Genomic DNA, 23,374 nt, shown 5'->3' with positions numbered 1-23,374 from the left:
TGATTGTGGCTTAGGTTTCAATTTGTGGGCACAGAGACACCCCAGCCTCATGGCCTCCGTGTTCAATTACTTTAATAGATGGAACATTGAATTTTCATTTGGGAACTTCCTTGATCTTTGTGACCCTATAATGCATTCTAATTCCTCCAGACAGTTGTAAAGACCATGAAGATGCAGCTTATGGGTTCTCTATTCAGGGCTGGTTCCTACATGTCCTGTCCCAGCTGGGTACATGATATTGTGACAGTGACGGTGGTCGTGGTGAAATTTGATGAGCGACTCTTACCCATGCAGATGTGCTCATGCCCACCTCTGTGTCAGTAATTTTCTTTTCTGGAATACTCTCCCCAGCGTTTTTTAAAATTCTGCTTTTCACTTGAGGTTTCTCTCAGTTCTCATGTTGTCTCTAGAGACTGTGCTTATCCTCCCAGCAACTTCTGTTCTTCTTGCTTCCCTCAGTGCCCATGGTAGTTATGTGAATGACCTCCATTTTTAACCCACGAGCACACGTTTCTTTCAAATCCCCCAGCACCTAACACAGGGTTTGGCAGAGAACAGAATGCTCAGTTCTGTGTTGAGTTGACTAGATTTCTCAACAAGAATTCTAGACCCAGAGATCTTTATTTCCTTCAAATATTATAATTTAAGACCAAATAATTTTTCATGATTAGTATTTCAGTTGGTTTAATATTATCGAGGGCTTCCCTGGTAGCTCAGATGGTAAAGAATCTGCCTGCAATGCAGAAAACCTGGGTTCAATCCCTGGATCAGGAAGATCCCTGGAGAAGGGAATGGCAACCCATTCAAGTATTATTGCCTGGAGAATCCCATGGACAGAGGAACCAGGCAGGCTACAGTCCATGGGGTCAAAAAGAGTCAGACGCAACTGAGGAACTAACACAATATTATCAAATGTAAAATTCCTCTCAAAAATTATTATTATTATTATTATTTTTTATTTCAGGGCAAAATGGTGAAAAGGGGGACTTACTCTGAGTTCCTGAAATCTGGGATAGATATTTTTTCCCTTTTTGAGAAGGGAAATAAGCAGTCTGAACCATCTTCAGCTCTAGGAACTCCCACTATGATCTCTGAGTCTTTGGGTCCATCGCTACAGTCTCCCAGACCCTCATTGAAAGGTGCGGCTCCAGAGGACCAAGATGTGAGTTTCTCAGCCTGCAACACACCTGGGTCTATCTGCTCTTGGTGGCTTCATGGACCTTCAGTCTGCTCTGCTCATGACATATTTATTTGTCCCAAAGTAGACCCTAAGGTTCCCAAAGTCTTATTCCATGGAATTGATAGAAGAGCATGAAAGGAGCAAGCCTGTGTGGGGTTCCCCTTTGGGTGTAGGATGGAGACTCTTATGGAGACCAGGAGTGGGTGCACTTCTGTGAATTTCTGGATGCATGTGGCTCACACTTATGTGAAAACTCTTCAATTTACCGTAGTTACATCCTACTTGCTTTGGTGGCCCCCAGGTTCCCTTATTCATCCAGAGGCTTAATGGAGGACATCCTTAGACTGAGTCCTCCTGTGATCACATTAAATCAGCTACTTTTCCTATATGTTGGATGTTCTGGCACTGCAGGTGACTGATTGGTAGTATTTTGCCCCATGGTCAGAGGTAACGTGTGCAAAGGACCTGACACACAGTAGAAACTTTGGAGTTAGTTTCTGTCTTCACCTTTTGTGCCCCAACTGCATTTTATGTCTCCATCATTGAGTGACACAAGTCATCTAGAGAGGTACATTAACAAGTCATCTAGAGAGATACATTAACTCCATAATTTTATATATTATTTTAGAAAAAGCTTCTGTCTTTATACTTGAATCAGGTGTATTATGCTGAGAGTCGTGATCGACTTTAAGCAAAGTCACCCAGCAGTGCATAACCTCGTGCAAATGATGTTTCCTTATTTCTAATAGATTCCTAGAAGTGGGATGGCTGGGTCCAAGGCTAAATGCACACATGGTTTGGCCAGATATTCCCACACCCTTCTCCGGAGGAGATGGACCATCTTGTACTCCTACCAGTGTGTGAGATGTGTCTGTTTCCCACAGCTTTGCAGTGGAGGGCATTGTTGAACTCTTGAAACTTGGAGTTCATTATTTAGAATTTCATATCTCACTGCCTTTTTTCCCTTCCAGCCTGAGAATATACAGGTTACACTACCTTTAGAGGACCGTTTAGAAGGAAAAGTTGGTTTTAAGACCTATAAGAATTACTTCACAGCTGGTGCTGGCTGGTCTGTCATCCTCTTCATTATTCTCATAAACATTGCAGCTCAGGTATGTAAGGGCATTTATTTTGGTTTATGCCCTCAGCTTGTTGATTATGTACTATTTATACTATATTTATTTTATAATTATTCTTAGATATGTGTTTTAAGAGATTTATTTGTAAAAACTGGCTGATGTGGGATCTTGCTGGGTGAATGTGAAATCAGGAAGGCAGTCCTGCAGATTGGAATCTGAGGCAGGAGTTGTCCCTGCTATCTTGAGGCAGAATTTATTCCTCCTCTAGGAAGCCTCAGGATTTGCTCTCAGGCCTTCATCTGACTGGATGAGGCTGCATTTTAAGTCCACTTGAGTTTCCATTGACATATGCCATATGTGTTGAGCAAAGTCTTCTGGGGAAAAGGGGATATCATTTAAAGATTTTAAAATGTAGCATGCCCTTCCCTGACTTGTGGTCATATGGGGTGTGGGGCTTGGCACAGACCTGAGCCGGAAGAAGCCTCTGTGTTCTGGAGGCTTTCCGTCCCCCATCCTAGTGAGCAGGGTGTAAGGCTCCGTGATGTCAGTGTGTGAGTGACTGTTGTTTCCTGCTCCAGGTTTCCTACGTCCTGCAGGACTGGTGGCTTGCATACTGGTGAGTGATTCCTGGTCTGACCCAAAGGACTGTGAAATCTACATGAAGCTTCACTTTCTCACAGAGTCGGGTGGAGGTGGGGCTTCTTTTGTCTCCTCTTATGACCTTACATAGTTTCCCTGAAGAAAAAGTAAACTTCTTGCAGGTGAGTATGATCACCCCATGGTCTTTCCCCATGTCCGTCTCTTTGGTAGCTTCTTTACAGACTTTTTTTTTTCTTTTTCTGAACTTTTTCTTTTGTATTGAAATATAGCTGGTTAACCATGTTGTGATAGTTTCAGGTGAACAGTGAAAGGAGTCAGCCATTCATATACACGTATCCGCCCTCCCCCAAGTCCCCTCCTATCCAGGCTGCCATACAGCAGTGAGCAGAGTTCCTGTTCCACGTGCTATACAATAAGTCATTGTTGGTTATCTATTTTAAATATAGTATGTGCATTACCATCACAATCTCCCTAACTATCCCTTCCTGTCCAGTAACCACAGGTTCATTTTCTAAGTCTGTCTTCACAGTTTTTAGAACTGAAAGTCATGATTCAGATTTTTAACAGGGAGACACACAGAGGTCTTGTGAGTTGGGAAACACTTTGCAACATGAAACATGTTTCTAAAATTGAGGTGATTATTTTTTATATTTGTGTGAGTTCTATGTATATTTGTAGTGTAATATTTTTTCTTTCCTGTTCTTAGGGCGAATGTACAAAGTGACCTGTATTTTGGGGGATTTGTAAAAGAAGATGAAGATGCAGTGTTCATTCTGAACTGGTACTTAGGAGTTTATTCAGGTGAAGTTAAGTCATCTGCTCCATTATACCAGAGTCTAAGGTGTTTACAATGAGTCTGTATGAGCAACTAGGGCTTCCAGGAGAAATTCAGTAATGTCTTAACAGATTGAGTGTCTGAGTCACATTTACTCTGTGAATTAACTAGAATAATTATTTTAAAGATCTACTAGAAGAAAAGAGGTTGAATGAAGACTCTTACTTTGCCCCGTACTGGATTTTGGTAGTTAAACCAGGGTTATCTATTCAGAAAATCAGCCACTGGAAATATGTGGCTATTGTCTGTCCTAATAGGTTGTTTTACCTAAATCTTATATCATTATCACTTCATGGTCCCATCACTTCATGGTAAATAGATAGGGAAACAGTGTAAACAGTGTCAGACTTTATTTTTTGGGGCTCTAAAATCACTATAGTTGGTGATTGCAGCCATGAAATTAAAAGATGCTTACTCCATGGAAGGAAAGTTATGACCAACCTAGATAGCTCATTGAAAAGCAGAGACATTACTTTGCCAACAAAGGTCCGTCTAGTCAAGGCTATGGTTTTTCCAGTGGTCATGTATGGATGTGAGAGTTGGACTGTGAAGAAGGCTGAGCACCGAAGAATTGATGCTTTTGAACTGTGGTGTTGGAGAAGACTCTTGAGAGTCCCTTGGACTGCAAGGAGATCCAACTAGTTCATTCTAAAGGAGATCAGCCCTGGGTGTTCATTGGAAGGACTGATGTTAAAGCTGAAACTCCAATACTTTGGCTACCTCGTGTAAAGAGTTGACTCATTGGAAAAGACCCTGATGCTGGGAAGGATTGGGGGCAGGAGGAGAAGGGGATGACAGAGGATGAGATGGCTGGATGGCATCACTGACTCGATGGACGTGAGTTTGAGTGAACTCCGGGAGTTGGTGATGGATAGGGAGGCCTGGTGTGCTGCGATTCATGGGGTCACAAATGGTCAGAGACGACTGAGCAACTGATCTGAGCTGAGCTATATCATTATATGGGTGGGCAAGGAGATTGGAAATGGATCCCCACCCTGTGGCTCAAATTTTCGAATTCTGTCTGAATAAACCTTGAATTTTATTGATCTTGGATGAAATCTTCTGGCAGCATGGACCCTGAATAAAAGTGTTATTCTCTCTGAGGTATGCATACTCCCATTTACCACACTGCTCATCTTGGGCTTCATTAGTTATTTGAGAAGCTAAGCAGAGGAAATCCAAAGTCTGGGATTAGATTCTATCTCTTTCTTCCCTTGATTTCACAGTGTTGTCTCCTCCCCAACTGTGTGATTAACTTAACATTTGGTTTAGCAGACTGGTATTAACATGACTGTCTCTAGTCACAAAAGTGTTTAGAATAAATATAGCATTACATACTATTTAAAGCATATCTTCACCTAAAATTTTAAATATATTCTTTATCCATTCATCTGCTGATGGATATTTAGGTTGCTTCATGTCCTGGCTATTGTAAATAGTGCTGCTATGATCATTGGGGTTCATGTGTCTTTTATAATTATGGTTTTCTCAGGGTACCCCAGTAGCAGGATTGCTGGGTCATATGGTAGTTCCATTTTTAGTTTTTTAAGGAAGTTCCATACTGGAATAGCAAATCACCTTATCTGCCTCCTGAGAAACCTGTATGCAGATCAAGAAGTAATAGAACTGAGCATGGAAGAGTGGATTGGTTCCACGTAGGGCAAGAAGTATGTCAAGGCTTATATTGTCATCCTGTCTATGTAACTTCTATGAAGACTACATCACACGAAATGCCAGGCTGGATGACCCCCAAGCTGGAATCAAGATTGCCGGGAGAAATGTCAATATCCTCAGATATGCAGATGACACCACCCTTATGGCAGAAAGCGAAAAGGAACTGAAGAGTCTCTTGATGAAGGTGAAAGAGGAGAGTGAAAAAGCTTGCTTAAGGGACTTCCCTGTGGTCCAGTGGCTAAGACTCTGAGCTCCCAATGCAGAGGGGCCTGAGTTCATCCCTGGTCAGGAAACTAGATCCCACATGTTGCGACTAAGACCTGGCACAGTCAAATAAATAAATATACATTTTTAATGGCTTAAAACTCAACATTCATAATATTAAGATCATGGCATCTAGTCCCATCACTTCATGGCAAATAGATGGGGAAACAATGGAAACAGTGACTTTATTTTCTTGTGCTCTAAAATCACTGTGGACAATGACTAGACCCACGAAATTAAAAGATGCTTGCTCCTTGGAAGAAAAGCTGAGACAAATCTAGACAGTGTATTAAAAGGCAGAGACATCACTTCACTGACAAAGGTCTATATAGTCAAAACTATGGTTTTTCCAGTAATCATGTACAGAGGTGAGAGTTGGCCCATAAAGAATGCTGTACACCAAAGAATGGATTCTTTTGAAGTGCAGTGCTTAAGAAGACTCTTGAGAGTTCCTTGGATAGCAAGGAGGTTAAACCAGTGAGTCCTAAAGGAAATCAACCCTGAATATTCATTGGAAGGACTGATGATGAAGCTGAAGCTCCAATAATTTGGCCACCCAATGCAAAGAGTTGACTCACTGGAAAAGACCCTGATGCCAGGAAAAGTTTGAGAGCAGGAAAAGAAGAGGGTGACAGAGGATGAGATGGTTGGATGGCATCACTGATTCAGTGGACATGATCCTGAGCAAGCTCCAGGAGATAGTGAAGGACAGGGAAGCCTGGCATCTTGCTGATAATGGGGTTACAAAGAGTCAGCCACTACTGAGTGACTGAACAACAACGACAGTACTCCCTAGTGGCTGTATCAATTTACGTTCCCAAAAACAGTGCAAGAGGGTTCTCTCTTCTCCACACCCTCTCTAGTATTTATTGTTTTTATACTTTTTGATGAGGGCCATCCTGACTGGTGTGAGGTTATGCCTTATTGTAGTTTTGATCTCACTTCTCTAAAAGTGATGTTGAGCATCTTTTTATGTGCCTCTTGGCCATCTGTGTGTCTTCTTTGGAGAAATGTCCCTTTAGGTCTCCTGCCCACTTTTTGATTGGGTTGGTTGTGTTTCTTTCTTTCTTTTTTTTTTTTAAATTGAGCTCCATGAGCTGCTTGTGTATTATGGAGATTAATCCCTGGTCAGTTGCTTCAGTTCAGTTCAGTCACTCAGTCGTGTCTTACTCTTTGTGACCTCATGAACCGCAGCATGCCAGACCTCCCTGTCCATCACCGACTCCTGGAGTCCACCCAAACCCATGTCCATTGAGTTGGTCATGACATCCAACCAACTCATCCTCTGTAGTCGCTTTCTCCTCCTGCTTCCAATCCCTACCAGCATCAGAGTCTTTTCCAATGAGTCAGCTCTATGCATCAGGTGGCCAAAGTATTTGAGCTTCAGCTTTAGCATCAGTCTTCCAATGAACACCCAGGACTGATCTCCTTTAGGATGGACTGGTTGGATCTCCTTGCAGTCCAAGGGACTCTCAAGAGTCTTCTCCAACACCACAGTTCAAAAGCATCAGTTCTTCAGCACTCAGCTTTCTTTCTAGTCCAACTCTCACATCCAAACATAACCAATGGAAAAATCATAGCCTCAGTTGCTTAGTTTGCAGTTGTTTTCTCCATTCTCAGGTTTGTCTTTTCATCTAATTTATGGTATATATATATGCATATACACTGGAATATTACTCATCCAAAGAAATGAATGAAATTGGGTCATTTGTAGAGATGTGGATGGACTTAGAGTCTGTCATACATAGTAAAGTAATTTTTTTTTAATATAAGCAAAAACAATACCCAGTTGTGGATATTACTGGTGATAGAAGCAAGGTCCGATGCTGTAAAGAGCAATATTGCATAGGAACCTGGAATGTCAGGTCCATGAATCAAGGCAAATTGGAAGTGGTCAAACAGGAGATGGCAAGAGTGAAAGTCAACATTCTAGGAATCAGCAAACTCAAATGGACTGGAATGGGTGAATTTAAATCAGATGACGATTATATCTACTACTGCGGGCAGGAATCCCTCAGAAGAAATGGAGTAGCCATCATGGTCAACAAAAGAGTCCAAAATGCAGTACTTGGATGCAATCTCAAAAATGACGGAATGATCTCTGTTCATTTCCAAGGCAAACCATTCAGTAACACAGTAATCCAAGTCTATGCCCCAACAAGTAATGCTGAAGAAGCTGAAGTTGAACGGTTCTATGAAGACCTACATGATCTTTTAGAACTAACACCCAAAAAAGATGTCCTTTTCATTATAGCGGACTGGAATGCAAAAGTAGGAAGTCAAGAAACACCTGGAGTAACAGGCAAATTTGGCCTTGGAATACAGAATGAAGCAGGGCAAAGACTAATAGAGTTTTGCCAAGAAAATGCACTGGTCATACCAAACACCCTCTTTCAACAATACAAGAGAAGACTCTACACATGGACATCACCAGATGGTCAACACCGAAATCAGATTGATTATATTCTTTGCAGCCAAAGATGGAGAAGCTCTATACAGTCAACAAAAACAAGACCAGGAACTGACTGTGGCTCAGATCATGAACTCCTTATTACCAAATTCAGACTTAAATTGAAGAAAGTAGGGAACACCACTAGACCATTCAGGTATGACCTAAATCAAATCCCTTATGATTAAACAGTGGAAGTGAGAAATAGATTTAAGGGCCTAGATCTGATAGATAGAGTGCCTGATGAACTATGGAATGAGGTTTGTGACAGGGGACAGGGATCAAGGCCATCCCCATGGAAAAGAAATGCAAAAAAGCAAAATGGCTGTCTGGGGAGGCCTTACAAATAGCTGTGAAAAGAAGAGAAGCGAAAAGCAAAGGAGAAAAGGAAAGATATAAGCATCTGAATGCAGAGATCCAAGGAATAGCAAAGGAGAGATAAGAAAGCCTTCCTCAGCGATCAATGCAAAGAAATAGAGGAAAACAACAGAATGGGAAAGACTAGAGATCTCTTCAAGAAAATAAGAGATACCAAGCGAACATTTCATGCAAAGATGGGCTCTATATAAAGGACAGAAATGGTATGGACCTAACAGAAGCAGAAGATATTAAGAAGAGGTAGCAAGAATACACAGAAGAACTGTATGAAAAAGATCTTCACGACCCAGATAATCACAATGGTGTGATAACTCACCTAGAGCCAGACATCCTGAAATGTGAGGTCCAGTGGGCCTTAGAAAGCATCACTACGAACAAAGCTAGTGGAGGTGATGGAATTCCAGTGGATCTATTTCAAATCCTGAAAGATGATGCTGTGAAAGTGCTGCACTCAATATGCCAGCACATTTGGAAAACTCAGCAGTGGCCACAGGACTGGAAAAGGACAGTTTCATTCCAATCCCAAAGAAAGGCAATGCCAAAGAATGCTCAAACTACCACACAATTGCACTCATCTCACATGCTAGTAAAGTAATGGTCAAAATTCTCCAAGACAGGCTTCAGCAATACATGAACCGTGAACTTCCTGATATTCAAGCTGGTTTTAGAAAAGGCAGAGGAACCAAAGATCAAATTGCCAATATCCGCTGGATCATGGAAAAGCAATAGAGTTCCAGAAAAACATCTATTTCTGCTTTATTGACTATGTCAAAGCCTTTGATTGTGTGTATCCCAACAAACTGTGGAAAATTCTGGAAGAGATGGGAATACCAGACCACCTGACCTGCCACTTAAGAAATTTGTATGCAGGTCAGGAAGCAACAGTTAGAACTGGACATGGAACAACAGACTGGTTCCAAATAGGAAAAGGAATACGTCAAGGCTGTATATTATCACCCTTCTTATTTAACTTATATGCAGAGTACATCATGAGAAACGCTGGACTGGAAGAAACACAAGCTGGAATCAAGATTGCTGGGAGAAATTTCAATAATCTCAGATATGCAGATGACACCACTCTTATGGCATAAAGTGAAGAGGAACTCAAAAGCCTCTTGATGAAAGTGAAAGTGGAGAGTGAAAAAGTTGGCTTAAAGCTCAACATTCAGAAAACGAAGATCATGGCATCCGGTCCCATCACTTCATGGGAAATTGATGGGGAAACAGTGGAAACCATGTCAGACTTTATTTTTGGGGGCTCCAAAATTACTGCAGATGGTGATTGCAGCCATGAAATTAAAGGACACTTACTCCTTGGAGGGAAAGTTATGACCAACCTAGATAGCATATTCAAAAGCGGAGACATTACTTTGCCAACAAAGTCCATCTAGTCAAGGCTATGGTTTTTCCTGTGGTCATGTGCGGATGTTAGAGCTGGATTGTGAAGAAGGCTGAGCGCCAAAGAACTGATGCTTTTGAACTGTAGTGTCGGAGAAGACTCTTGAGAGTCCCTTCGACTGCAAGGAGATCCAACCAGTCCATTCTGAAGGAGATCAGCCCTGGGATTTCTTTGGAAGGAATAATGCTAAAGCTGAAATTCCAGGACTTTGGCCACCTCATGCAGAGTTGACTCATTGGAAAAGACTCTGATGCTGGGAGGGATTGGGGGCAGGAGGAGAAAGGGACCACAAAGGATGAGATGTCTAGATGGCATCACTGACTCGATGGACATGAGTCTGAGTGAACTCCGGGAGTTGGTGATGGACAGGGAGGCCTGAAGTGCTGCAATTCATAGGGTCACAAAGAGTTGGACACAACTGAGCAACTGAACTGAACTGAACTGATGGAATCTAAAAATGACACAGATGAACCTATTTGCAGGACCAGGAATAGAGTCATAGATGTAGAGAATAGAAGTGTGGACATGGGGGGTGTGGTGGGAAGGTGGGAAAGATGAATTGGGAGATTAGAACTGACATATGTACACTACCATATGTGAGACAGCTATCTAGTGGGAAGCTGCTGTGTAGCACAGGGAACTCAATTCAGGGCTCTGTGGTGACCAGAGAGAAGGTCCAAGAGACAGAGGATATCTGTTTACATAGAGCTGATTTACTTCATTGTACAGCAGAAGCTAATACAACTTTGTAAAACAACTATACCCCAATAAATTTTTTTAAACAAATAAAAATTTAAATATCCTCACAGGAAATGCTTGTATAAGCTTTTTATAAAGAACGATTTATGTAAAAATCCACTCATTGAAATTAGGTATTTATTTTGTTGATCACTTGTGTTAGAAACTTGAATCTATTGGCTATTTTCTTTCTCAACTGGTGGACTATGGGGGTTTGAAGAAGGAAGGGATTCTGTTACACATTCATATTGGATGGTGGGTTAAGCAAATAAATGCCTATTGATGGAATTCAGGAATTTTAGCAGCTTTCAGAATTTAAATGACACTGATGTGTCAGTTGAATGGAAGAAAAGTACTTGAGAGGATAATTATTTTTTTATTTTATTTTATTTAACTTTACAATATTGTATTGGTTTTGTCATATATCAAAATGAATCTGCCACAGGTATACATATGTTCCCCATCCTGAACCCTCCCTCCTCCCTCCCCATACCATCCCTCTGGGTTGTCCCAGTGCACCTGCCCCAAGCATCCAGTATCGTGCATCAAACCTGGACTGGCGACTTGTTTCATGTATGATATTATACATATTTCAATGCCATTCTCCCAAATCATCCCACCCTCTCCCTCTCCCACAGAGTCCAAAATGAAGTAAGCCAGAAAGAAAAACACCAATACAGTATACTAACACGTATATATGGAATTTAGAGAGGATAATTATTATAGAAGTTATCCCCACTGTATTTGGCATTTTGAGTTGAAGAGAAGTTCAGAGGGATATTGTAATTTTTATGTGCATGGTAATGCTCATTTATGTCATTGATAAAGCATAAATGTAAATGATTATATTTATTTACAACTGTTTTGAAAGTGAAAGTGTTAGTTGCTCAGTCATGTCTTATTTTTGTAACCCCATGGGCCCCCTGCAAGGCTCCTTTGTCCTTGGTATTCTCCAGGCAAGAATACTAGACCAGGTAGCCATTCCGTTCTCTAGGGGATCTTCCCAACGCAGGGACTGAACCTGGGTCTTCTATATTGCAGGCAGATTCTTTATTCTCATCTGAACTACCAAACACTTAGTGAGAGATTAGTTGCTTGTTTAGATTAATTATCTCATGTCAAAATATAATTTGTAGTTTCTTGCAATTCAATTATGTAAGAGATTGCCCACTTGCAACTTAACATGGTCTTTTCATACTCTTTAAAGCTACTTGGGCATAGAAGTAGTTCGTTTATCTTTAATATTTTAAAATTTTATAAATTTTTATTAGCGTATAGTTGCTTTCCAATGTTGTGTTAGTTTCTGCTGTACAGCAAAGTGAACCAACTATATATATATACATATATATATATATATATATATATATATATATACACACACACACACACATATATCTCCTCTCTTTTTTTGGATTTCTTTCCCATTCAGGTCACCACAGAGCACTGAGTAGAGTTCCCTGTGCTATAGAGTAAGTTTTTAAGAAATTGCTTTACATGGAAGTAAATTTCCTTGTAAATTACAAGAAGTGGTAAATCATTTCTCCTGTGACCTGTTAATTCACATGCTGGTATCAAAGTATACTTCAGTTTTAGATTATGAGACATATTCTAAATAGTGAGATTTGAAATGCAGAGAGATGAAGATCAGCTACTTTTATAATTATCTTTCTTGTGAGTTTTTATTAGAAGTTGTAATTAAATTAGGAAAACCGAGAATGAAACTGTAGTTTACACTTGATCCCCCCCCCCCCCCGTGTTGTTTCTATTTAGTGAGAGGAAAACAGTGATTTTTATATTTTTCTTTATAAGTGTATTTGGTGAAAGCATTAAGCTCTTACAGAGACTACTATATATATACACACATATGTTTTTTTTTCTATATTGTATATATGTAAATCTCTATACAAACTTAATAGAATAAAATGCACAGTATCTTTATAAACTGTCTGGCATACTTTAGCATTGTTGAGGATAAGGCAGATATCTCATGCTGAGTGATGTTTCTTTATTTCAGGGTTAACTGTATCTACCATCCTTTTTGGTATCACAAGGTCTCTGTTGATATTCTACGTCCTTGTTAATTCTTCACAAACTTTGCATAGAAAAATGTTGGAGACCATTTTAAGAGCTCCAGTATTGTTCTTCAATAGAAATCCAATAGGTAAGTCAGATATGAAGTTTCTCAGTTAATATATCTTGTTAAAACTTCAATGCCTGATTATATTTTCATATTTGAAAATGGAAGAGATGCTTGGAAGAAAATCACTGTGTGTGTTTATTCATTTTCTACAAAAAGTTTCATTGATAATTTTTCCTACCAGAGAAAATATGAATATAGGAGTACATAAGCTTTTATTCAAGAGATGGCAAGAGTGAATGTCAATATTCTAGGAATCAGCGAACTAAAATGGACTGGAACGGGTGAATTTAACTCAGATGACCATTATATCTACTACTGCGGGCAGGAATCCCTCAGAAGAAATGGAGTGGCCATCATGGTCAACAAAAGAATCCGAAATACAGTAATTGGATGCAATCTTAAAAATGACAGAATGATCTCTGTGTGTTTCCAAGGCAAACCATTCAATATCACAGTAATCCAAGTCTATGCCCCAACTAGTAATGCTGAAGAAGCTGAAGTTGAACGGTTCTATGAAGACCTACAAGACCTTTTAGAACTAACACCCAAAAAAGATGTCCTTTTCATTATAGCGGACTGGAATGCAAAAGTAGGAAGTCAAGAAACACCTGGAGTAACAGGCAAATTTGGCCTTGGAATACAGAATGAAGCACGGCAAAGACTAATAGAGTTTTGCCAAGAAAATGCACTGGTCATAGCAAACACCCTCTTCCAACAACACAAGAGAAGACTCTATACATGGACATCACCAGATGGTCAACACTGAAATCAGATTGATTATATTCTTTGCAGCCAAAGATGGAGAAGCTCTCTACAGTCAGCAAAAACAAGACCAGGAGCTGACTATGGCTCAGACCATGAAATCCTTATTGCCAAATTCAGACTTAAATTGAAGAAAGTAGGGAACACCACTAGACCATTCAGGTATGACATAAATCAAATCCCCTATAATTATACAGTGGAAGTGAGAAATACATTTAAGGGACTAGATGCGATAGAGTGCCTGATGAACTATGGAATGAGGTTTGTGACATTGTGCAGGAGACAGGGATGAAGACCATTCCCATAGAAAAGAAATGCAAAAAAGCAAAATGGCTCTGGGGAGGCCTTACAAATAGCTGTGAAAAGAAGAGAAGCAAAAAGCAAAGGAGAAAAGGAAAAATATAAACATCTGAATGCAGAGTTCCAAAGAATAGCAAGAAGAGATAAGAAAGCCTTCTTCAGTGATCAATGCAAAGAAATAGAGGAAAACAACAGAGTGGGAAAGACTAGGGATCTCTTCAAGAAAATAAGAGATACCAAAGGAACATTTCATGAAAAGATGTGCTCGATAAAGGACAGAAATGGTATGGACCTAACAGAAGCATAAGATATTAAGAAGAGGTAGCAAGAATACACAGAAGAACTGTACAAAAAAGATCTTCATGACCCAGATAATCACAGTGGTGTGATCACTCACCTAGAGCCAGACATCCTGGAATGTGAAGTCAAGTGGGCCTTAGAAAGCATCACTACGAACAAAGCTAGTGGAGGTGATGGAATTCCAGTGGAGCTATTCCAAATCCTGAAAGATGATGCTGGAAAACTCAGCAGTGGCCACAGGACTGGAAAAGGTCAGTTTTCATTCCAATCCCAAAGAAAGGCAATGCCAAAGAATGCTCAAACTACCGCACAATTGCACTCATCTCACACGCTACTAAAGTAATGCTCAAAATTCTGCAAGCCAGGCTTCAGCAATACATGAACTGTGAACTTCCTGATGTTCAAGCTGGTTTTAGAAAAGGCAGAGGAAACAGAGATCAAATTGCCAACATCCGCTGGATAATGGAAAAAGCAAGAGAGTTCCAGAAAAACATCTATTTCTGCTTTATTGACTATGCCAAAGCCTTTGACTGTGTGGATCACAATAAACTGTGGACAATTCTGAAAGAGATGGGAATACCAGACCACCTGACCTGCCTCTTGAGAAATTTATATGCAGGTGAGGAAGCAACAGTTAGAAATGGACGTGGAACAACAGACTGGTTCCAAATAGGAAAAGGAGTACGTCAAGGCTGTATATTGTCACCCTGTTTATTTAACTTATATGCAGAGTACATCATGAGAAACACTGGATTGGAAGAAACACAAACTGAAATCAAGATGCCGGAAGAAATATCAATAACCTCAGATATGCAGATGACACCACTCTTATGGCAGAAAGTAAAGAGGAACTCAAAAGCCTCTTGATGAAAGTGAAAGTGGAGAGTGAAAAAGTTGGCTTAAAGCTCAACATTCAGAAAATGAAGATCATGGCATCCGGTCCCACCACTTCATGGGAAATAGATGGGGAAACAGTGGAAACCATGTCAGACTTTATTTTTCTGGGCTCCAAAATCACTACAGATGGTGATTGCAGCCATAAAATTAAAAGACGCTTACTCCTTGGAAGAAAAGTTATGACCAACCTAGATAGCATATTCAAAAGCAGAGACATTACTTTGCCAACAAAGGTTCGTCTAGTCAAGGCTATGGTTTTTCCTGTGGTCATGTATGGATGTGAGATTTGGACTGTGAAGAAGGCTGAGCGCCGAACAATTGATGCTTTTGAACTGTGGTGTTGGAGAAGACTCTTGAGAGTCCCTTGGACTGCAAGGAGATCCAACCAGTCCATTCTGAAGGAGATCAGCCCTGGGATTTCTTTGGAAGGAATGATGCTAAAGCTGAAACTCCAGTACTTTGGCCACCTCATGCAAAGAGTTGACTCATTGGAAAAGACTCTGATGCTGGGAGGGATTGGGGGCAGGAGGAGAAGGGGACGACAGAGAATAAGATGGCTGGATGGCATCACTGACTCGATGGACGTGAGTCTGAGTGAACTCCGGGAGTTGGTGATGGACAGGGAGGCCTGGCGTGCTGCGATTCTTGGGGTCGCCAAGAGTCGGACACGACTGAGCAACTGATCTGATCTGAAGCTTTTATTCCAATTCATGTGTGTCTGTAAAGATAAATGAATATTTACTTTGCAGGATTGTTTAAGAGTCCATTTGTTATGTGTCATATGAAACACTCAAAATATGATGCAAATGTGTTGAAGTGTTTTTGACTCGTTTTTGAAATGTTGGCTGTGTTATAGAAGGACCTTTTGCCAGGAACATCTCTACAGAAGACAGACTGTGTGTTTCTTTCTTTCTTTGTCCATCCATTTCTGGGACTACAGAGCTCTGGCCTGTGCTCATATTTTGAATTTTACCTAAATATAATGGAAAATTAATTAAAATGCAAAGTCACTGAAATGTACACATCCTCTTCAATAAAATAAACTTTCTAGTTTTACAGTAGACTTTTGGTTACATTTAAGAATCTTGTGGTACCTAGCAGGTGGATCTTCAGTATTAAGTAAGAGTGTCCCTGAAGGGTTCCCAGTGGTTGCTTCTTCCACCCTGAGGCCTTTGACCTGTCTTGCTTCGGAAGGTGGCCTCCTGACCCGTCTTCCTATGAAGAGTTAGTTCATCAGTGTATATGTCCACTCTGTTCAATTGGTTAGACTTGTGCTGAGACCCAGGGTGGCTTTATTTTTTGCAGGTGATTGACAGGACCAGTCGAGGCAGGGATGAGGGCTGGGGGAGGATAGGTACAGCCCCAGCCTGGTCATCAACTAGCTGTGTGACCAAGGATAAAGCAGGTAGATACTACTGGGCAGGCAAATCTCAAAGCAGGATGTTGTCATGGTTGTAAGTATGGACTCTGGAGGCAACTACCTGAGTTCAGTCCTGGTGCAAGTTACTAAAGTAACAGCCAGTTACAGTTATGTTAATATTTACATGCTAGTTATTTAAATTCTCTGTCTTGATTTTCTTACCTATAAAATAAGAACACTATTCATGCACTTACCAATATTGTGATTTCCATGGGCATTAGGCAGGTTAATACAGTTCCAGCACTTAGCACACAGGCAGTGCCTAATGAACCTTAGTGAGAATGACGACACGGTGTCTAGGAACTTCCTCTCCTATGAAATAGGAATAACCGCTGCCCTTCCTGTTTCACAAGACTGTTGTGAGGATTAAATAAGACTGTTGAGGGCAGCATCTTGTGTAGGTTTATTCAGCACATGTCGTTTGGTTCAGTCACAGTGTGGAGCACAGGACAGTAAACTACAGAGGCCCACACAGATCTCATTATGAAGTTGGAGTGAGGAGGTGATTGGAGGAGTCCATGCTATTTTGGCTGTGAAGCTGCTCTACTTTGCCTGTTAATGTGAAAGCAACAGTTGTAAATTTGGGAGCATCAAGTGGGACTGAATTTCTGTTATCATGGCCACTACATGCTCGTGACCATGATTAAACAGGCTCTTGATGATGTGTAGGCTTCTCTAGATGCTGATGTATTTATTATTCAAGGATTTGGAACCAAGTTTAAGCCTTTAAGGTCACTAATCCTAGAGTAGCAGGAATACCAGTATGTGTCTTGTCTCTCCCTACTGTGTCTATTATCCGAACTTCATTCCTTCAAGAAAATAGAAGTCCAAATAAGTACTGAAAAGATAGGCCCAAAGTTTAGGGGCATCAATTTTTACTCTTTTAGCAGTATATTAACTCAAACTCTCCCCTGTGTTTATTTTCAAAAGTAGAATTTATAATAAATGGTTTATGGCGGTCTTTGTTTCTGGTATGGAATGAAGAGAAAACCACATATAGCGGTGTTACTTGTTACTGAGTTCAAGCTCGCTCTGCTTACCTCACAACGCCAATAAGTCGTACAGATGACATGTTAAGGCAAAGAATAACAACTTTATTGGGAAACTTGGCAGACTGAGAAGGTGGCAGATTAATTTCTCAAAATAACGGTCTTATTGAGGTCTGGATGCCAGGTTCTTTTGTAGAACATAGAGGAGAGGAGGTGAGAAAGTAGTGTCAAAAGGACATTTATCTTGCAAAATAGGAGAGGATTTATTTGTGTGGAAATTTTTCTTTTCTGTAGCCATTCACAGGTGGTGAGGGTCAGATTGTCTCCCTGGGAGCTGAAAAAAGGTACTTTAACATTCAGGCAGAAGGGCAGAGTTCCCTGACAAAAGCTATGTATAGCAACACTAATGTCAAAGGAACAGATCCAACATGGAGTCAAAATTGGCTCTTCCCTGGTACAGTTCCTTTGTTGGGCACCTGCGCTATCTGGGGCTAGTATCCTGTGCTTTCTCGTCCTGAGTCTTCTCAGGGAGCACCACCCTTGAAGGCGAGGCTGCCAAGTCCCAATGGCTGCGGCATCCTTTGTTTCCTGATGTGGCAGGTGGCATTTTTAGTTCACACCAGATCATACTCTAATCCTGCAGTCTTTAGGAAATACTCTTATTGTGGATTCTGAGAAGGGACGTAAAATCAATGATAACTGATTCTTAGTCATTTCGTAATATTCCTGTTTTCCTGCCTACATCCCTCTGGTCTTCTTAGATGCTTATTCAGAAGTCTATGCTTATCACACCTTGTACACCTCTGAAAATAATGATTTATTACCCCAATAGCTAAGAGTCAGACACGACTGAGCGACTTCACTTTCACTTTTCACTTTCATGCATTGGAGAAGGAAATGGCAAACCACTCCAGTGTTCTTGCCTGGAGAATCCCAGGGACCGGAGAGCCTCGTGGGCTGCCGTCTATGGGGTCGCACAGAGTCAGACATGACTGAAACAACTTAGCAGCAGCAGCAGCAAACTCACAACTTGGAAATGGCCAGAATATGCAACTTCCCAAAATGTGAGGTGCTGTGAGCTATCTGGAGGGGAAAAGACTACAGAGAGTTTATAAATATGTTTATTTAGAGAGTATCATTTGGCAAAATTAATCTTGATAGCTAAAGCAAAATTGGTAACAATTAGGATTAATTGCTGCATTGTTGTATTAACTGTTGCATACTTAGGTATTTACAACTATTTATTTACCAATTTAGCATTTGGAATGAGTCTCAGATGGGATGGATCTAAAGGGATGGAAGGGGACATTTGAAATCCACCAACCCTTTTTGATACTGCCACAAGATTCCCCCATTCTTTTAAAAATCAGGGCTAAATTTCAACTCCCCTGCCACTGCCATTTGGTGGTATTTTTGTTTCTCTTTACTTATCATCCTATTTTCTCTTTTACCACTGACATGGGCTTATATCATATGAATTTGTAATACATTAAATTTATTGCTGTTTAATCACTGAATAGTGTCTGTCTGACTCTTTTGCAGTCCCATAGACTGCAGCCTGCAGGGCTCCTCTGTCCATGGGTTTCCCAGGCAAGAACACTGGAGTGAGTTGCCATTTCCTTCTCCAGGGGATCTTCCCAAGTCAGGGATTGAATCCACGTCTCTTATGTTTCCTGCCTTGGCAGGTGGATTCTTTACCACTGAGCAACTAGGGAAGTCCAAATATTTAATACATGTACTTTATATTTAAAAAAGATTTGTTTATTTATTGTTGGTTGCACTGGGTCTTTGTTGCTGTGCATGGACTTTATCTAGTTACAGTAAGTAAGGTCTACTCTTCACTGCAGTGTGTGGGCTTCTCATTGAGGTGGCCTCTCTTGCTGGTGGGGGGTCAGACTCTAAACGTATGGGCTTCAATAGTTGTGGCACACAGGCTCAGTAGCTCTGTGGCATGTGGCATATTTCCAGACCAGGAATCAAACCCATGTCCCCTGCACTGGGGACACCATACCACCAGGAAAGTCCCTAATTACACGTACTTCAAAACTATCATTTTCATCTGTTCATAAATTATTTTTCTTAAAGCCCCTATCTGAGGAAGTGAGTAATTTCTCATATCCTGTTCTTGCAGGAAGAATTTTAAATCGTTTCTCCAAAGACATTGGGCATATGGATGACTTACTGCCTGTGATATTTCAAGATTTCATCCAGGTAATGCACAAGTCCTTTCAGAGTTCTCACAGGGAGTAGCAGAGAGCCTGTTTCTCAAGGATTTTCCATAGGATTAGAGAGTGGGCTTTTCAGCCTGGCAGTGTGTCCTGTTATTGTCAGTAAAGGCTGTGTTTGTGAGAAAAAGGTGCAGTTGTGATTCAGAGGCTGAGTTCACAGGAGGAACACCTGGGGCAGGAGTGGCTAAACAGTCACGTCAAGGTTGGTCCAAAGCAGCAACTGCTGGGTAAGTGATTCTCCCTCTGCCTTCCAGTTATCTCAATTCCTTTTTTTTGTGAGCACATTTCATAATATAGAAATAAACATGTCTCATGGAAAGATAGCCTAGGTTAACTAAATTATGCATTGTATTGGGCTTTCCAGGTGTCTCAGTGGTAAAGAATTCACCTGTCAAGGAGGAGATGTAAAAGATGTGGATTCTATTTCTGGGTTGGGAAGATGACTTGGAGAAGGGATTGGCAAACTACTTGAGTTTTCATGCCCAGAAAATTCCATGAAAAGAGGAGCCTGGTGGGCTATAGACCATGGAGATGAAAAGAGTCAGACACAACTGAGCATGAGCATGATGCATTGTATTCCCACAGAGGACAAATACTTACCACACTATTTTATTTGGATAAAGCCAGGTGTGGTTATTTACAAAGAAAAGATTGGTAAAAATAAGGTGAAAATAATATTTTAACAAGGACAACATTGTTTGGTCACTAAGTTGTGTCCAGCTCTTTCATGGCCCCATAGATTGCAGTCCACCAGGCTCCTCTATCCATAGGATTTCTCAGGCAAGAACACTGGAGTGGGTTGCCATTTCCTTCTCCAGGGGATCTTCCCAACCCAGGGATTGAATCCACATCTCTTGAGTCTCCTGCATTGGCAGGCAGATTCTTTACCACTGAGCAACTAGGGAAGTCAGACAAGGACAATTCAGTTCAGTTTAGTCGCTCAGTCATGTACCACTCTTTGTGACCCATGGACTGCAAAACGCCAGGCTTCCCTCTTCATCACCAACTCCCGGAGCTTGCTCAAACTCATGTCCATTGAGTCAGTGAAGCCATTCAACTGTCTCATCCTCTATTGTCCCCGTCTCCTCCTGCCTTCAATCTTTTACAGCATCAGGGTCTTATCCAATGAGTCAGTTCTTCACATCAAGTGGCCAAAGTATTGGAGTTTCAGCTTTAGCATCAGTCCTTCCAATGAATATTCAGGACTGATTTCCTTTAGGAATCACTGGTTTGATCTTCTTGCTGTTCAAGGAACTCTCAAGAGTCTTGTCCAATACCACAGTTCAAAAGCATCAATTCTTTGGCACTCAGCTTTCTTTATGGTCCAATTCTCACAACCATACATGACTACTGGAAAAACCATAGCTTTGCCTAGACAGACCTTTGTCAGCAAAGTAATGTCTCTTGTTTTTAATATGCTGTCTAGGTTGTTTCTTCTAAGAAGCAAGCATCTTTTAATTTCAGGGCTGCAGTCACTATCTGCAGTGATTTTGGAGCCCCCCCCCCCCCCAAATTAAGTCTGTCACTGTTTCCATTGTTTCCCCATCTATTTGTCATGAAGTGATGGGACCAGATGCCATGGTCTTAGTTTTCTGAATGCTGAGTTTTAAGCCAACTTTTTCACTCTCCTCTTTCACTTTTGTCAAGAGGCTCTTTAGTCCTTCACATTCTGCCATAAAGATGATGTCATCTGTGTATCTGAGGTTATTGATATTTCTTCCAGCAATCTTGATTCCAGGTTGTGCTTCACTCAGCCCAGCATTTCCCATGATGTACTCTGCATATAAGTTAAATAATCAGGGTGACAATATACAGCCTTGACATAATCCTTTCCCACTTTGGAACCAGTCTGTTGTTCTATGTCAATTCTAACTATTGCTTCTTGACCTGGATACAGATTTCTCAGGAGTCAGATAAGGTGGTCTGGTTTTCCCATCTCTTTAAGAATTTTCCAGTTTGTTGGGATCCGCACAAAGGCTTTGGCATAGTCAATAAAGCAGAAGTAGATGTTTTTCTTGAATTCTGTTGCTTTTTCAATGAGCCAATGGATGTTGGCAATTTGATCTCTGGTTCCTCTGCCTTTTTGAAATCCAGCTTAAACATCTGGAAGTCCATGGTTCATGTACTGTTGAAGCCTGACTTGGATAATTTTGAGCATTACTTTGCTGGTGTGTGAGATGAATGCAATTGTGCTATAGTCTGAACATTCTTTGGCATTGCCCTTCTTTGGGATTGGAATGAAAACTGACCTTTTCCCGTCCTGTGGCCACTGCTGAGTTTTCCAAATTTGCTGGCATATTGAGTGCAGGACTTTTGCAGCATCATCTTTTAGGATTTGAAATAGCTCAACTGGAATCCCATCACCTGCACTAGCTTTGTTCATAGTGATGCTTCCTAAGGCCCACTTGACTTCACATTCCAGGATGTCTGGCTCTATGTGAGTGACCACACCATTGCTGTTATCTGAGTCATGAATATCTTTTTTATATAGTTCTTCTGTGTATTCTTGCTACTTCTTAATATCTTCTGCTTCTGTTAGGTACATAATTTCTGTCCTTTATTGAGCCCATCTTTGCATGAAATGTTCCCTTAGTATCTCTAATTTTCTTGAAGAGATCTCTATATCAAAGTCATCTCAGAAAATGTCTTTTGTTTTTGTAGGCAGATTTTCTTTTCATAAGTTGGTTGCTTTGTCTTAAGTTTTCTTAAAAGAGAGAGCGAGAGAGAGAGAGAGAGTCCTATAGGAATATCTTTTATTCAGCCTCTGTCTTGAACATTTGCCTGCAGACAACACAGCCTGTGGGCAAGGATTCCACTATTACCAATAAGAACTAAGCTGAGACTCAGAGGCAGAGAACTTATTGAAAATATGTTTATTTTTCTTTCTCTTCTGCAAACTTCTTTTATAAATGTGCCCTGTTGAATTTAGCTACATAATTTATCCCCAGAAACAATTTTTCCCTAAACACAGTGTCATGTTTTGACAGTGATTGTGAATTACTTTGAAATGGTCTTGTGAAAGGTTCTATTTCTTTGCTACAGCAAACTGGGCCAAGGTTGTTTTTCTGCTGTGTGCTTAGCATCTGGTTAGTTAGTCATCATAATCAGAATTCATCACATAGTTTTGGATGGCATATAGAGGAACAGGGATAGATGCCACCTGATTTCAGCAGGAAATATTCTCGTTAAAGAGGAGAGAAAATTTTAGTCTAGCTTATTTCCAGTCTTTAATCTACCACTTGAAATTCAATTATCTTGAAGTTTGGTGGAGGTGTCCTGTAGTTGGAAGTAAGAGTCTGTTCTCTGAGAGAGAGACCTGAGATGAACATGGAGCCTGAGTATTTTTCACTGAACAAGTAGCTAAATCTCTGAAGATGAGTAAGATTGCCAAGAGAGAGGGAAGTATTTTAGGAGCCAGGATCAGAAGCTTAGGGAAGCCCTGATATTCAGAGAGAAATCAGAGAGAGAAGGGAAGTACAGAAGACACATAATGAACAGCAAGGAAGAGAGGAGAAGATATGGTAGAGACCCAAGGAAGGACAGGTCTGTTCAGTGCAAATGAGAAGGTGAGTCCACAGAAACCTGTTGGTTGATTTGGAGTGAGGAGGCATCTGGTGACCTGAGGAGCAGGTTTCATGTGGGAGGAGTTAGAGAGCAAAGGGCTGCAAATCCAGGAGTTATGGAGGGAGTTGAGGTGAAGACAGACCAGAAGGAGTTTGAATGAATCAGGAGAGAGGCCCAT

General features: G+C 40.8%; 1 protein-coding gene across 1 annotated transcript in view; it reads left to right on the top strand.

Moving 5' to 3' along the window:
• LOC100848700 (ATP-binding cassette sub-family C member 4) overlaps nucleotides 1–23,374 on the top strand; it is a 164,021-nt gene that overhangs the window by 68,739 nt on the left and 71,908 nt on the right. Inside the window, exons 15-20 of the mRNA XM_024989169.2 lie at nucleotides 965–1,162; nucleotides 2,152–2,292; nucleotides 2,838–2,875; nucleotides 3,566–3,660; nucleotides 12,611–12,757; nucleotides 19,536–19,615. Coding sequence (XP_024844937.1) covers nucleotides 965–1,162; nucleotides 2,152–2,292; nucleotides 2,838–2,875; nucleotides 3,566–3,660; nucleotides 12,611–12,757; nucleotides 19,536–19,615 — 699 coding nt within the window. The remainder of the gene's footprint in view (nucleotides 1–964; nucleotides 1,163–2,151; nucleotides 2,293–2,837; nucleotides 2,876–3,565; nucleotides 3,661–12,610; nucleotides 12,758–19,535; nucleotides 19,616–23,374) is intronic.

The sequence above is a fragment of the Bos taurus genome, unplaced genomic scaffold, assembly GCF_002263795.3.
Source record: "Bos taurus isolate L1 Dominette 01449 registration number 42190680 breed Hereford unplaced genomic scaffold, ARS-UCD2.0 Leftover_ScbfJmS_264, whole genome shotgun sequence".
NCBI lineage: Eukaryota > Metazoa > Chordata > Mammalia > Artiodactyla > Bovidae > Bos > Bos taurus.
The sequence above is the reverse complement of the archived record's forward strand: the minus strand, read 5'-3'. Positions and strand labels throughout refer to the sequence as shown.